The sequence below is a fragment of the Petromyzon marinus genome, chromosome 78 (assembly GCF_048934315.1).
Source record: "Petromyzon marinus isolate PM22_M1 ecotype Great Lakes invasive population chromosome 78, UKy_Petmar_22M1.pri1.0, whole genome shotgun sequence".
Lineage (NCBI taxonomy): Eukaryota > Metazoa > Chordata > Hyperoartia > Petromyzontiformes > Petromyzontidae > Petromyzon > Petromyzon marinus.
This window is the reverse complement of record NC_133744.1, coordinates 3185126-3201570: the sequence shown is the minus strand read 5'-3', so window position 1 is coordinate 3201570 and position 16445 is coordinate 3185126. Positions and strand designations below refer to the sequence as shown.

General features: G+C 44.8%; 1 protein-coding gene across 2 annotated transcripts in view; it reads right to left on the bottom strand.

Annotated features, from left to right (window-relative positions):
- The window catches only part of LOC116937156 (protein O-linked-mannose beta-1,2-N-acetylglucosaminyltransferase 1-like), a 119038-nt gene that overhangs the window by 90040 nt on the left and 12553 nt on the right, over positions 1–16445 (bottom strand). Inside the window, exons 1-3 of one of the 2 annotated variants that reach the window (XM_076056843.1) lie at positions 14594–14665; positions 11284–11401; positions 5700–5798 (exon numbers count right to left, since the gene is read on the bottom strand). In XM_076056843.1, coding sequence (XP_075912958.1) covers positions 5700–5798; positions 11284–11401; positions 14594–14650 — 274 coding nt within the window. In that variant the 5' untranslated portion in view covers positions 14651–14665. Of the gene's footprint in view, positions 1–5699; positions 5799–11283; positions 11402–14593; positions 14666–16445 lie in introns of those variants that run through there. The other variant, XM_076056844.1, reaches the window with a different exon arrangement.

Here is a 16445-nt window from a genome sequence, read left to right as displayed (position 1 = left end):
GTACACACACACAGTACACACACACAGTACACACACAGTACACACACACACACAGTACACACACACAGTACACACAGTACACACACACAGTACACACAGTACACACACAGTACACACACAGTACACACAGTACACACACAGTACACACACAGTACACACAGTACACACACACACAGTACACACACACACAGTACACACACAGTACACAGACACAAACCCCTCGTGTCTGGAGCAGAAACGGTGACGACGTGAAGAGACAGGGCCGGGAGGCCAGCCACAATCAGCCTCTAATCACACACAGTACACACACAGTACACACAGTACACACACAGTACACACACAGTACACACACAGTACACACACAGTACACACAGTACACACACAGTACACACACACAGTACACACACACAGTACACACACACAGTACACACACAGTACACACAGTACACACACAGTACACACACAGTACACACACAGTACACACACAGTACACACATACAGTACACACAGTACACACACAGTACACACACACAGTACACACAGTACACACACAGTATACACACACAGTACACACACAGTACACACACAGTACACACAGTACACACACAGTACACACAGGACACACACAGTACACACACAGTACACACAGTACACACACAGTACACACACAGTACACACACAGTACACACAGTACACACACACACAGTACACACAGTACACACACAGTACACACACACAGTACACACACACACAGTACACACACACAGTACACACACAGTACACACACAGTACACACACAGTACACACACAGTACACACAGTACACACACAGTACACACACAGTACACACACACAGTACACACACAGTACACACACAGTACACACACAGTACACACACAGTACACACAGTACACACACAGTACACACACACAGTACACACACAGTACACACACACAGTACACACACAGTACACACACAGTATACACACAGTACACACACAGTACACACACAGTACACACACAGTACACACACAGTACACACAGTACATACACAGTACACACACACAGTACACACACAGTACACACACACAGTACACACACAGTACACACACAGTACACACAGTACACACACAGTACACACACAGTACACACAGTACACACACACAGTACACACACAGTACACACACAGTACACACACAGTACACACACACAGTACACACACACAGTACACACACAGTACACACACACACAGTACACACACAGTACACACACAGTACACACACACACACACAGTACACACACACAGTACACACACAGTATACACACAGTACACACAGTACACACACAGTACACACACACACACACAGTACACACACACAGTACACACACAGTACACACACAGTACACACATACAGTACACACACACAGTACACACACAGTACACACACAGTACACACACAGTACACACAGTACACACACAGTACTCACACAGTACACACAGTACACACACAGTACACACAGTACACACACACAGTACACACACACAGTACACACAGACACAGTACACACACACAGTACACACAGTACACACACACAGTACACACACAGTACACACAGTACACACACAGTACACACACACAGTACTCACACAGTACACACACAGTACACACACAGTACACACAGTATACACACAGTACACACAGTACACACACACAGTACACAGACACAGTACACACACAGTACACACACACAGTACACACAGTACACACACAGTACACACACAGTACACACACAGTACACACAGTACACACACACAGTACACACAGTACACACACAGTACACACAGTACACACACAGTACACACACAGTACACACACACAGTACACACACACACAGTACACACACAGTACACACACACAGTACACACACAGTACACACACAGTACACACAGTACACACACAGTACACACACACAGTACACACACAGTATACACACACAGTATACACACACAGTACACACACAGTACACACAGTACACACACACAGTACACACACAGTACACACACAGTACACACACACAGTACACACACAGTACACACAGTACACACACACAGCACACACAGTACACACACAGTACATACAGTACACACACAGTACACACAGTACACACACAGTACACACACAGTACACACACACAGTACACACATACAGTACACACAGTATACACACAGTACACACAGTACACACACAGTACACACACACAGTACACACACAGTACACACACAGTACACACAGTACACACACAGTACACACACACACAGTACACACAGTACACACACAGTACACACACAGTACACACAGTACACACACAGTACACACACACAGTACACACACAGTACACACACAATACACACAGTACACACACAGCACACACACAGTACACACACAGTACACACACAGTACACACAGTACACACACAGTACACACACAGTACACACACAGTACACCCAGTACACACACAGTACACACACAGTCACACACACAGTACACACACACAGTACACACACACACACAGTACACACACAGTATACACACAGTACACACACACAGTACACACACACAGTACACACACAGTACACACACACAGTACACACAGTACACACACAGTACACACAGTACACAGACACAGTACACACACAGTACACACAGTACACACACACAGTACACACACAGTACACACACACAGTACACACACAGTACACACACAGTACACACACACAGTACACACAGTACACACACAGTACACACACACACAGTACACACACAGTACACACACAGTACACACACACACACAGTACACACACAGTACTCACACAGTACACACAGTACACAGTACACACAGTACACACACACAGACACACACACACACAGACACAGTACACACACAGACACACACAGTACACACAGTACACACACAGTACACACAGTACACACACAGTACACACAGTACACACACACAATACACACAGTACTCACACACAGTACACACACAGTACACACACACACAGTACACACACACAGACACACACACAGTACACACACAGTACACACAGTATACACACACAGTACATACAGTACACACACAGTACACACAGTACACACACAGTACATACAGTACACACAGTACACACACAGTACACACACAGTACACACACACAGTACACACACAGTACACACACAGTACACACACACAGTACGCACACAGTACACACACAGTACACACAGTACACACACAGTACACACACAGTACACACACAGTACACACAGTACACACACAGTACACACACAGTACACACAGTACACACACAGTACACACAGTACACACACACACAGTACACACACAGTACATACAGTACACACACACAGTACACACACACAGTACACACACACAGTACACACAGTACACATACAGTACATACAGTACACACACAGTACATACAGTACACACACACAGTACACACACAGTACACACACAGTACACACACACACAGTACATACACAGTACACACAGTACACACACAGTACACACATAGTACACACACAGTACACACACACACAGTACACACACAGTACACACACAGTACACACAGTACACAGTACACACAGTACACACACAGTACACACAGTACACATACAGTACACACAGTACATACAGTACACACACAGTACACACAGTACACACACAGTACACACACTGTACACACACACACACACAGACACACACAGTACACACACACAGTACACACACACAGTACACACAGTATACACACACAGTACACACACAGTACACAGTACACACACAGTACACACACACACACAGTACACACACAGTACACACACAGTACACACACAGTACACACACACAGTACACACAGTATACACACACAGAGTACACACACACAGTACACACACACAGTACACACAGTACACACACAGTACACACACAGTACACACACACACACAGTACAAACACAGTACACAAAGTACCACAGTACACACACAGTCACACACACAGTACACACACACAGTACACAGTACACACACAGTACACACACACAGTACACACAGTACACACACAGTACACACACACAGTACACACACAGTAAACACACACAGTATACACACAGTACACACACACACAGTCACACACACACAGACACACACAGTACACACACAGTACACACAGTATACACACAGTACACACACAGTATACACACAGTACACACACAGTCACACACAGTACACATACAGTACACAGTACACACACAGTACACACACACAGTACACACACAGTCACACACAGTACACATACAGTACACAGTACATACACAGTACACACAGTACACACACACAGTACACACACAGTCACACACAGTACACATACAGTACACAGTACACACACAGTACACACAGTACACACACAGTACACACAGTATACACACAGTACACACACAGTATACACACAGTACACACACAGTACACACAGTGCACACACAGTACACACAGTACACACACACAGTACACACACAGTATACACACAGTACACACACACAGTACACACACAGTATACACACAGTACACACACACACACAGTACACACACAGTCACACACAGTACACACACACAGTACACACACAGTACACACAGTACACACACACAGTACACACACAGTCACACACAGTACACACACACAGTCACAGATATACACAGTATACACACAGTACACACACAGTACACACACACAGTACACACACACAGTACACACACACAGACACACACACACAGTACACATAGTATACACACACAGTACACACAGTCACACACAGTACACACACAGTACATAGTACACACACAGTACACACAGTCATACACACACAGTCACACACACAGTCACACACATACAGTACACACACACAGTACACACAGTCATACACACACAGTCACACACACAGTACACACAGACACACACACAGTATACACACAGTACATACACACAGTACACACAGTCATACACACACAGTCACACACATAGTCACACACACAGTACACCTACTCACTCCAACCATCCACCCACTCAACCACCCACCCACTCACCCACTCACCCACCAGCTCACCCACCCACCCAACCACTCACTCACTCAACCACCCACTCACTCAACCACCCACTCACCCACCCACCAACTCACTCACCCACCCACCCACTCACCCACACACCCACCCACCAACTCACCCACCCACCCAACCACCCACCCACTCGCTCACTCACCCACTCACCCATCCACCGACCCACCAACTCACCCACCCACCCATCCAACCACCCACCCACCCATCCAACCACCCACCCACTCACTCAACCACCCACTCACTCACCCACCCACCCACTCACTCACTCACCCACCCACTCACTCACCCACTCACTCACTCAACCACCCACCTACTCACGCACTCACCCACCCACTCACCCACCCACTCACTCACGCACTCACCCACCCACTCACCCACCCACTCACTCACCCACTCACCCACTCACTCACGCACTCACCCACCCACCCACCCACTCACCCACCCACTCACTCACCCACCCACTCACTCACTCACCCACCCACCCACCCACCAACTCACCCACCCACTCACCCACCCACCTTCAACAGGAACCAGAGTGATTTCAGTCCTCAGGAGGACTGGGTCTGCCCAGGATGTGAGTGAGGGAGAGTGGGAAATCAACTCTCCCTTACTCTCACCTGGAGGGGAGAGTGGGGGGAGAGTGGGGGGGTGAGTTAGTGGGTGGGTGAGTTAGTGGGTGGGTGAGTGAGTGAATGAGTGGGTGAGTGAGTGGGTGAGTGAGTGAGTGGGTGAGTGGGTGAGTGAGTGAGTGGGTGGGTGAGTGAGTGAGTGAGTGAATGAGTGGGTGAGTGGGTGAGTGAGTGGGTGAGTGTGTGGGTGAGTGAGTGGGTGAGTGAGTGGGTGAGTGGGTGAGTGGGTGAGTGAGTGGGTGAGTGAGTGGGTGAGTGAGTGGGTGAGTGAGTGGGTGAGTGGGTGAGTGAGTGTGAGTGAGTGGGTGAGTGGGTGGGTGAGTGGGTGAGTGGGTGAGTGAGTGAGTGGGTGAGTGAGTGGGTGAGTGAGTGGGTGAGTGGGTGAGTGAGTGTGAGTGGGTGAGTTAGTGGGTGGGTGGGTGAGTGGGTGAGTGGGTGAGTGAGTGAGTGGGTGGGTGAGTGAGTGAGTGAATGAGTGGGTGAGTGGGTGAATGAGTGGGTGAGTGTGTGGGTGAGTGAGTGGGTGAGTGAGTGGGTGAGTGGGTGAATGAGTGGGTGAGTGGGTGAGTGAGTGGGTGAGTGAGTGGGTGAGTGGGTGAGTGAGTGTGTGAGTGAGTGGGTGAGTGGGTGAGTTAGTGGGTGGGTGGGTGGGTGGGTGAGTGAGTGAGTGAGTGGGTGAGTGAGTGAGTGGGTGAGTGGGTGAGTGAGTGGGTGAGTGAGTGAGTGGGTGGGTGAGTGGGTGAGTGGGTGAGTGAGTGAGTGGGTGAGTGTGTGGGTGAGTGAGTGGGTAGGTGAGTGAGTGAGTGAGTGGGTGAGTGGGTGGGTGAGTGGGTGAGTGAGTGAGCGAGTGGGTGAGTGAGTGGGTGAGTGTGTGGGTGAGTGAGTGGGTGAGTGAGTGGGTGAGTGAGTGGGTAGGTGAGTGAGTGAGCGAGTGGGTGAGTGAGTGAGTGGGTGGGTGGGTGGGTGAGTGAGTGGGTGGGTGGGTGAGTGGGTGGGTGGGTGAGTGGGTGAGTGAGTGGGTGGGTGAGTGGGTGGGTGGGTGGGTGAGTGAGTGAGTGGGTGAGTGAGTGGGTGAGTGGGTGAGTGAGTGGGTGGGTGGGTGGGTGAGTGGGTGGGTGGGTGGGTGAGTGAGTGAGTGGGTGGGTGGGTGAGTGAGTGGGTGAGTGAGTGGGTGAGTGGGTGAGTGGGTGAGTGAGTGGGTGAGTGAGTGAGTGGGTGAGTGAGTGGATGGGTGAGTGAGTGGGTGAGTGAGTGGGTGGGTGGGTGAGTGAGTGGGTGAGTGAGTGGGTGGGTGAGTGAGTGGATGAGTGAGTGGGTGGGTGAGTGAGTGGGTGAGTGGGTGGGTGGGTGAGTGAGTGGGTGAGTGAGTGGTGAGTGAGTGGGTGAGTGAGTGTGTGAGTGAGTGAGTGGGTGAGTGGGTGGGTGAGTGGGTGAGTGAGTGAGTGAGTGGGTGAGTGGGTGAGTGAGTGAGTGGGTGGGTGAGTGGGTGAGTGAGTGAGTGAGTGGGTGAGTGGGTGGGTGAGTGGGTGAGTGAGTGGGTGAGTGGGTGGGTGAGTGGGTGAGTGAGTGAGTGGGTGGGTGAGTGGGTGAGTGAGTGAGTGGGTGAGTGAGTGAGTGGGGGAGTGGGTTAGTGAGTGGGTGAGTGAGTGGGTGAGTGAGTAAGTGGGTGAGTGGGTGAGAGTGTGTGTGAAACACTGAGTGAGTAGTTAGACACACTAGTTAGACAGAGAGTAGTTAGACATAGAGTAGTTAGACACATTAGTTAGACAGATAGTAGTTAGACAGAGAGTAGTTAGACAGAGAGTAGTTAGACACACTAGTTAGACAGAGTAGTTAGACACACTAGTTACACAGACAGTAGTTAGACAGAGAGTAGTTAGACAGAGACTGAGTGAGTGGCTGAGTGAGTGTGTGAAACACTAAGTAGTTAGACAGAGAGTAGTTAGACATTAAGTAGTTAGACACAGACACAGACTGAGTGAGTGGGTGAGTGAAACATTAAGTAGTTAGACAGAGAGTAGTTAGACAGAGAGTAGTTAGACAGAGAGTAGTTAGACACTAGGTAGTTAGACAGAGACTGAGTGAGTGGCTTAGTGAGTGGGTGAGTGAGTGAAACACTGAGTGAGTAGTTAGACACACTAGATAGACAGAGTAGTTAGACAGAGAGTAGTTAGACAGAGACTGAGTGAGTGGCTGAGTGAGTGTGTGAAACACTAAGTAGTCAGACACTAACTAGTTAGACACACTAGTTAGACAGAGAGTAGTTAGACACACTAGTTAGACAGAGTAGGTAGACACACTAGTTAGACAGAGAGTAGTTAGACACAGTAGTTAGACACTAAGTAGCTAGACAGAGAGTAGTTAGACACACTAGTTAGACAGAGTAGTTAGACACTAAGTAGTTAGACAGAGAGTAGTTAGACAGAGAGTAGTTAGACACACTAGTTAGACAGAGAGTAGTTAGACACACTAGTTAGACAGAGAGTAGTTAGACACACTAGTTAGACACTAAGTAGTTAGACAGAGACTGAGTGAGTGGCTGAGTGAGTGGCTGAGTGAGTGTGTGAAACACTAACTAGTTAGACACACTAGTTAGACAGAGAGTAGTTAGACACACTAGTTAGACAGAGAGTAGTTAGACACACTAGTTAGACAGAGAGTAGTTAGACACACTAGTTAGACAGAGAGTAGTTAGACACACTAGTTAGACACTAAGTAGTTAGACAGAGACTGAGTGAGTGGCTGAGTGAGTGGCTGAGTGAGTGTGTGAAACACTAACTAGTTAGACACACTAGTTAGACAGAGAGTAGTTAGACACACTAGTTAGACAGAGAGTAGTTAGACAGAGACTGAGTGAGTGTGTGAAACACTAACTAGTTAGACACACTAGTTAGACAGAGAGTAGTTAGACACACTAGTTAGACGGAGAGTAGTTAGACACACTAGTTAGACAGAGAGTAGTTAGACACACAAGTTAGACAGAGAGTAGTTAGACACACTAGTTAGACAGAGAGTAGTTTGACACACTAGTTAGACAGAGAGTAGTTAGACACACTAGTTAGACAGAGAGTAGTTTGACACACTAGTTAGACAGAGAGTAGTTAGACACACTAGTTAGACAGAGAGTAGTTAGACAGAGACTGAGTGAGTGTGTGAATACACTAACTAGTTAGACACACTAGTTAGACAGAGAGTAGTTAGACACACTAGTTAGACAGAGAGTAGTTAGACAGAGACTGAGTGAGTGTGTGAATACACTAACTAGTTAGACACACTAGTTAGACAGAGAGTAGTTAGACACACTAGTAAGACACACTAGTTGGACACAGATTAGTTAGACAGAGACTGAGTGAGTGGCTGAGTGAGTGGCTGAGTGAGTGTGTGAAACACTAAGTAGTCAGACACTAACTAGTTAGACACACTAGTTAGACGGAGAGTAGTTTGACACACTAGTTAGACAGAGAGTAGTTAGACACACTAGTTAGACAGAGAGTAGTTAGACACACTAGTTGGACACAGAGTAGTTAGACAGAGAGTAGTTAGACACACTAGTTAGACACAGAGTAGTTAGACACACTAGTTAGACAGAGAGTAGTTAGACACACTAGTTGGACACAGAGTAGTTAGACAGAGAGTAGTTAGACACACTAGTTAGACACAGAGTAGTTAGACACACTAGTTAGACAGAGAGTAGTTAGACACTAAGTAGTTAGACACACTAGTTAGACAGAGTAGTTAGACACTAAATAGTTAGACAGAGAGTAGTTAGACACACTAGTTAGACACAGAGTAGTTAGACACACTAGTTAGACAGAGAGTAGTTAGACACTAAGTAGTTAGACACACTAGTTAGACAGAGTAGTTAGACACTAAATAGTTAGACAGAGAGTAGTTAGACACACTAGTTAGACACAGAGTAGTTAGACACACTAGTTAGACACTAAATAGTTAGACACACTAGTTAGACAGAGAGTAGTTAGACACACTAGTTGGACACAGAGTAGTTAGACACACTAGTTAGACAGAGAGTAATTAGACACACTAGTTGGACACAGAGTAGTTAGACAGAGAGTAGTTAGACACACTAGTTAGACACAGAGTAGTTAGACACACTAGTTAGACAGAGAGTAGTTAGACACTAAGTAGTTAGACACACTAGTTAGACAGAGTAGTTAGACACTAAATAGTTAGACAGAGAGTAGTTAGACACACTAGTTAGACACAGAGTAGTTAGAGACACTAGTTAGACACTAAATAGTTAGACACACTAGTTAGACAGAGAGTAGTTAGACACACTAGTTGGACACAGAGTAGTTAGACACACTAGTTAGACAGAGAGTAGTTAGACAGAGACTGAGTGAGTGGCTGAGTGAGTGGCTGAGTGAGTGTGTGAAACACTAAGTAGTCAGACACTAACTAGTTAGACACACCAGTTAGACAGAGAGTAGTTAGACACACTAGTTAGACAGAGAGTAGTTAGACACTAAGTAGTTAGACACACTAGTTAGACAGAGTAGTTAGACACTAAATAGTTAGACAGAGAGTAGTTAGACACACTAGTTAGACGGAGAGTAGTTAGACACACTAGTTAGACAGAGAGTAGTTAGACAGAGACTGAGTGAGTGGCTGAGTGAGTGGCTGAGTGAGTGTGTGAAACACTAAGTAGTCAGACACTAACTAGTTAGACACACTAGTTAGACACACTAGTTAGACAGAGAGTAGTTAGACACACTAGTTAGACACACTAGTTAGACAGAGAGTAGTTAGACAGAGAGTAGTTAGACAGAGAGTAGTTAGACACACTAGTTAGACACACTAGTTGGACACAGAGTAGTTAGACAGAGAGTAGTTAGACAGAGAGTAGTTAGACACACTAGTTAGACACACTAGTTAGACACACTAGTTAGACAGAGAGTAGTTAGACAGAGACTGAGTGAGTGTGTGAATACACTAACTAGTTAGACACACTAGTTAGATGGAGAGTAGTTAGACAGAGACTGAGTGAGTGTGTGAAACACTAACTAGTTAGACACACTAGTTAGACAGAGAGTAGTTAGACACACTAGTAAGACACACTAGTTGGACACAGAGTAGTTAGACAGAGAGTAGTTAGACACACTAGTTATACACACTAGTTAGACAGAGACTGAGTGAGTGGCTGAGTGAGTGGCTGAGTGAGTGTGTGAAACACTAAGTAGTCAGACACTAACTAGTTAGACACACTAGTTAGACAGAGAGTAGTTAGACACACTAGTTAGACACACTAGTTGGACACAGAGTAGTTAGACACACTAGTTAGACACACTAGTTGGACACACTAGTTGGACACAGAGTAGTTAGACACACTAGTTAGACACACTAGTTAGACACACTAGTTGGACACACTAGTTAGACAGAGAGTAGTTAGACACACTAGTTGGACACACTAGTTGGACACAGAGTAGTTAGACAGAGACTGAGCGAGGTGTCTCACCGCCATTGTAGAGAACCAGGGCCCAAGTGTCTCGCCAGGCAAGCCCTGAGGCCTGCAGACTGCCCAACTCTGTGAGTCTCTGGCGGGCAGACGCTGACAAGTGGAAAGAGCCCTCGTCCTAGATAATATAGTCACTTAGTTAGTCACTTAGTTAGTCACTTAGTTAGTCACTTAGTCACTTAGTTAGTCACTTAGTTAGTCACTTAGTCAGTGACTGAGTAAGGCCTGAGGCCTGCAGACTGCCCAACTCTGTGAGTCTCTGGCGGGCAGACGCTGACAAGTGGAAAGAGCCCTCGTCCTAGATAATATAGTCACTTAGTTAGTCACTTAGTTAGTCACTTAGTTAGTCACTTAGTTAGTCACTTAGTCAGTCACTTAGTCAGTCACTTAGTTAGTCACTTAGTTAGTCACTTAGTTAGTCACTTAGTCAGTCACTTAGTCAGTCACTTAGTCAGTCACTTAGTCAGTCACTTAGTCAGTCACTTAGTCAGTCACTTAGTCAGTCACTTAGTCAGTCACTTAGTCAGTCACTTAGTCAGTCACTTAGTTAGTCACTTAGTCAGTCACTTAGTCAGTCACTTAGTCAGTCACTTAGTCAGTCACTTAGTTAGTCACTTAGTTAGTCACTTAGTTAGTGACTTAGTTAGTCACTTAGTTAGTCACTTAGTTAGTCACTTAGTCAGTCACTTAGTCAGTCACTTAGTTAGTCACTTAGTCACTTAGTTAGTCACTTAGTTAGTCACTTAGTCAGTCACTTAGTTAGTCACTTAGTCACTTAGTTAGTCACTTAGTTAGTCACATAGTCACTTAGTTAGTGACTTAGTTAGTCACTTAGTCACTTAGTTAGTCACTTAGTTAGTCACTTAGTTAGTCACTTAGTCACTTAGTCACTTAGTTAGTCACTTAGTTAGTCACTTAGTTAGTCACTTAGTTAGTCACTTAGTTAGTCACTTAGTCAGTCACTTAGTCACTTAGTTAGTCACTTAGTTAGTCACTTAGTTAGTCACTTAGTCAGTGACTGAGTGAGCCCTGAGGCCTGCAGACTGCCCAACTCTGTGAGTCTCTGGCGGGCAGACGCTGACAAGTGGAACGAGCCCTCGTCCTAGATAATATAGTCACTTAGTTAGTCACTTAGTTAGTCACTTAGTTAGTCACTTAGTTAGTCACCTAGTTAGTCACTTAGTTAGTCACTTAGTTAGTCACTTAGTTAGTCACTTAGTTAGTCACTTAGTTAGTCACCTAGTCAGTCACTTAGTTAGTCACTTAGTTAGTCACTTAGTTAGTCACTTAGTTAGTCACTTAGTTAGTCACTTAGTTAGTCACTTAGTCACTTAGTTAGTCACTTAGTTAGTCACTTGGCCACTTAGTTAGTCACTTAGTTAGTCACTTAGTCAGTCACTTAGTCAGTCACTTAGTCAGTCACTTAGTTAGTCACTTAGTTAGTCACTTAGTTAGTCACTTAGTTAGTCACTTAGTTAGTCACTTAGTCACTTAGTTAGTCACTTAGTTAGTCACTTAGTTAGTCACTTAGTTAGTCACTTAGTTAGTCACTTAGTTAGTCACTTAGTTAGTCACTTAGTTAGTCACCTAGTTAGTCACCTAGTTAGTCACTTAGTTAGTCACTTAGTTAGTCACTTAGTTAGTCACTTAGTTAGTCACCTAGTTAGTCACCTAGTTAGTCACTTAGTCAGTCACTTAGTCAGTCACTTAGTTAGTCACTTAGTTAGTCACTTAGTTAGTCACCTAGTTAGTCACTTAGTCAGTCACTTAGTCAGTCACTTAGTCAGTCACTTAGTCAGTCACCTAGTTAGTCACCTAGTTAGTCACTTAGTCAGTCACTTAGTTAGTCACTTAGTTAGTCACTTAGTTAGTCACTTAGTTAGTCACTTAGTTAGTCACTTAGTTAGTCACTTAGTCAGTCACTTAGTCAGTCACTTAGTCAGTCACTTAGTTAGTCACTTAGTCACTTAGTTAGTCACTTAGTTAGTCACTTAGTTAGTCACTTAGTTAGTCACTTAGTCACTTAGTTAGTCACTTAGTTAGTCACTTAGTTAGTCACTTAGTCACTTAGTCACTTAGTCACTTAGTTAGTCACTTAGTTAGTCACTTAGTTAGTCACTTAGTTAGTCACTTAGTTAGTCACTTAGTTAGTCACTTAGTCAGTCACTTAGTCAGTCACTTAGTTAGTCACTTAGTTAGTCACTTAGTTAGTCACTTAGTTAGTCACTTAGTCACTTAGTTAGTCACTTAGTTAGTCACTTAGTTAGTCACTTAGTCAGTGACTGAGTGAGCCCTGAGGCCTGCAGACTGCCCAACTCTGTGAGTCTCTGGCGGGCAGACGCTGACAAGTGGAACAAGCCCTCGTCCTAGATAATATAGTCACTTAGTTAGTCACTTAGTTAGTCACTTAGTTAGTCACTTAGTTAGTCACTTAGTCAGTCACTTAGTCACTTAGTTAGTCACTTAGTCAGTCACTTAGTCAGTCACTTAGTTAGTCACTTAGTCACTTAGTCAGTCACTTAGTCAGTCACTTAGTTAGTCACTTAGTTAGTCACTTAGTTAGTCACTTAGTTAGTCACTTAGTTAGTCACTTAGTCACTTAGTTAGTCACTTAGTTAGTCACTTAGTCAGTCACTTAGTCACTTAGTTAGTCACTTAGTTAGTCACTTAGTTAGTCACTTAGTCACTTAGTTAGTGACTTAGTTAGTCACTTAGTTAGTCACTTAGTCAGTCACTTAGTTAGTCACTTAGTCACTTAGTCAGTCACTTAGTCAGTCACTTAGTTAGTCACTTAGTTAGTCACTTAGTTAGTCACTTAGTTAGTCACTTAGTTAGTCACTTAGTTAGTCACTTAGTCACTTAGTTAGTCACTTAGTTAGTCACTTAGTCAGTCACTTAGTTAGTCACTTAGTCACTTAGTTAGTCACTTAGTTAGTCACTTAGTTAGTCACTTAGTCAATCACTTAGTTAGTGACTTAGTCACTTAGTTAGTCACTTAGTTAGTCACTTAGTCAGTCACTTAGTTAGTAACTTAGTTAGTCACTTAGTTAGTCACTTAGTTAGTCACTTAGTCACTTAGTTAGTCACTTAGTTAGTCACTTAGTTAGTCACTTAGTCAGTCACTTAGTTAGTGACTTAGTCACTTAGTTAGTCACTTAGTTAGTCACTTAGTCAGTCACTTAGCTAGTAACTTAGTTAGTCACTTAGTTAGTCACTTAGTTAGTCACTTAGTTAGTCACTTAGTCAGTCACTTAGTTAGTCACTTAGTCACCCACCCCCCCCACCAATCCCCCCACCAATCCCCGCCCACCTTGACAGTGAAGACGAGTATCCTGCCTGGAGACACCAGCCCCAGGAACAGTAACATAGACTCATCCTCATGTGGGGAGTAGTTAGTTAGTCACTTAGTTAGTCACTTAGTTAGTCACTTAGTTAGTCACTTAGTTAGTCACTTAGTTAGTCACTTAGTTAGTCACTTAGTTAGTCACTTAGTTAGTCACTTAGTTAGTCACTTAGTTAGTCACTTAGTTAGTCACTTAGTTAGTCACTTAGTTAGTCACTTAGTCAGTCACCCCCCCACCAATCCCCCCACCAATCCCCGCCCACCTTGACAGTAAAGACGAGTATCCTGCCTGGAGACACGAGCCCCAGGAACAGTAACATAGACTCATCCTCATGTGGGGAGTAGTTAGTTAGTCACTTAGTTAGTCACTTAGTTAGTCACTTAGTCAATTAGTTAGTCACTTAGTTAGTCACTTAGTTAGTCACTTAGTTAGTCACTTAGTTAGTCACTTAGTTAGTCAATTAGTTAGTCAATTAGTTAGTCAATTAGTCAGTCACTTAGTCAGTCACTTAGTCAGTCACTTAGTCAGTCACTTAGTCAGTCACTTAGTTAGTCAGTTAGTCACTTAGTCAGGCACTTAGTTAGTCACTTAGTCAGTCACTTAGTCAGTCACTCAGTCAGTCACTTAGTCAGTCACTTAGTTAGTCACTTAATTAGTCACTTAATTAGTCACTTAGTTAGTCACTTAGTTAGTCACTTAGTCACTTAGTTAGTCACTTAGTTAGTCACTTAGTCACTTAGTTAGTCACTTAGTCAGTCACCCCCCACCAATCCCCCCACCAATCCCCGCCCACCTTGACAGTGAAGACGAGTATCCTGCCTGGAGACACCAGCCCCAGGAACAGTAACATAGACTCATCCTGATGTGGAGAGTAGTTAGTTAGTCACTTAGTTAGTCACTTAGTTAGTCACTTAGTCAGTCACTTAGTTAGTCACTTAGTTAGTCACTTAGTTAGTCACTTAGTTAGTCACTTAGTTAGTCACTTAGTTAGTCACTTAGTTAGTCACTTAGTTAGTCACTTAGTTAGTCACTTAGTTAGTCACTTAGTCAGTCACCCCCCACCAATCCCCCCACCAATCCCCGCCCACCTTGACAGTGAAGACGAGTATCCTGCCTGGAGACACCAGCCCCAGGAACAGTAACATAGACTCATCCTCATGTGGGGAGTAGTTAGTTAGTCACTTAGTCAGTCACTTAGTTAGTCACTTAGTTAGTCACTTAGTCAGTCACTTAGTCAGTCACCCACCCCCCCACCAATCCCCCCACCAATCCCCGCCCACCTTGACAGTGAAGACGAGTATCCTGCCTGGAGACACGAGCCCCAGGAACAGTAACATAGACTCATCCTCATGTGGGGAGTAGTTAGTTAGTCACTTAGTCAGTCACTTAGTTAGTCACTTAGTCAGTCACTTAGTCAGTCACTTAGTTAGTCACTTAGTTAGTCACTTAGTCAGTCACTTAGTCAGTCACCCACCCCCCCACCAATCCCCCCACCAATCCCCGCCCACCTTGACAGTAAAGATGAGTATCCTGCCTGGAGACACGAGCCCCAGGAACAGTAACATAGACTCATCCTCATGTGGGGAGTAGTTAGTTAGTCACTTAGTTAGTCACTTAGTTAGTCACTTAGTTAGTCACTTAGTTAGTCACTTAGTTAGTCACTTAGTTAGTCACTTAGTCACTTAGATAGTGACTTAGTTAGTCACTTAGTCAGTCACTTAGTTAGTCACTTAGTTAGTCACTTAGTTAGTCACTTAGTTAGTCACTTAGTTAGTCACCCCCCCACCAATCCCCCCACCAATCCCCGCCCACCTTGAC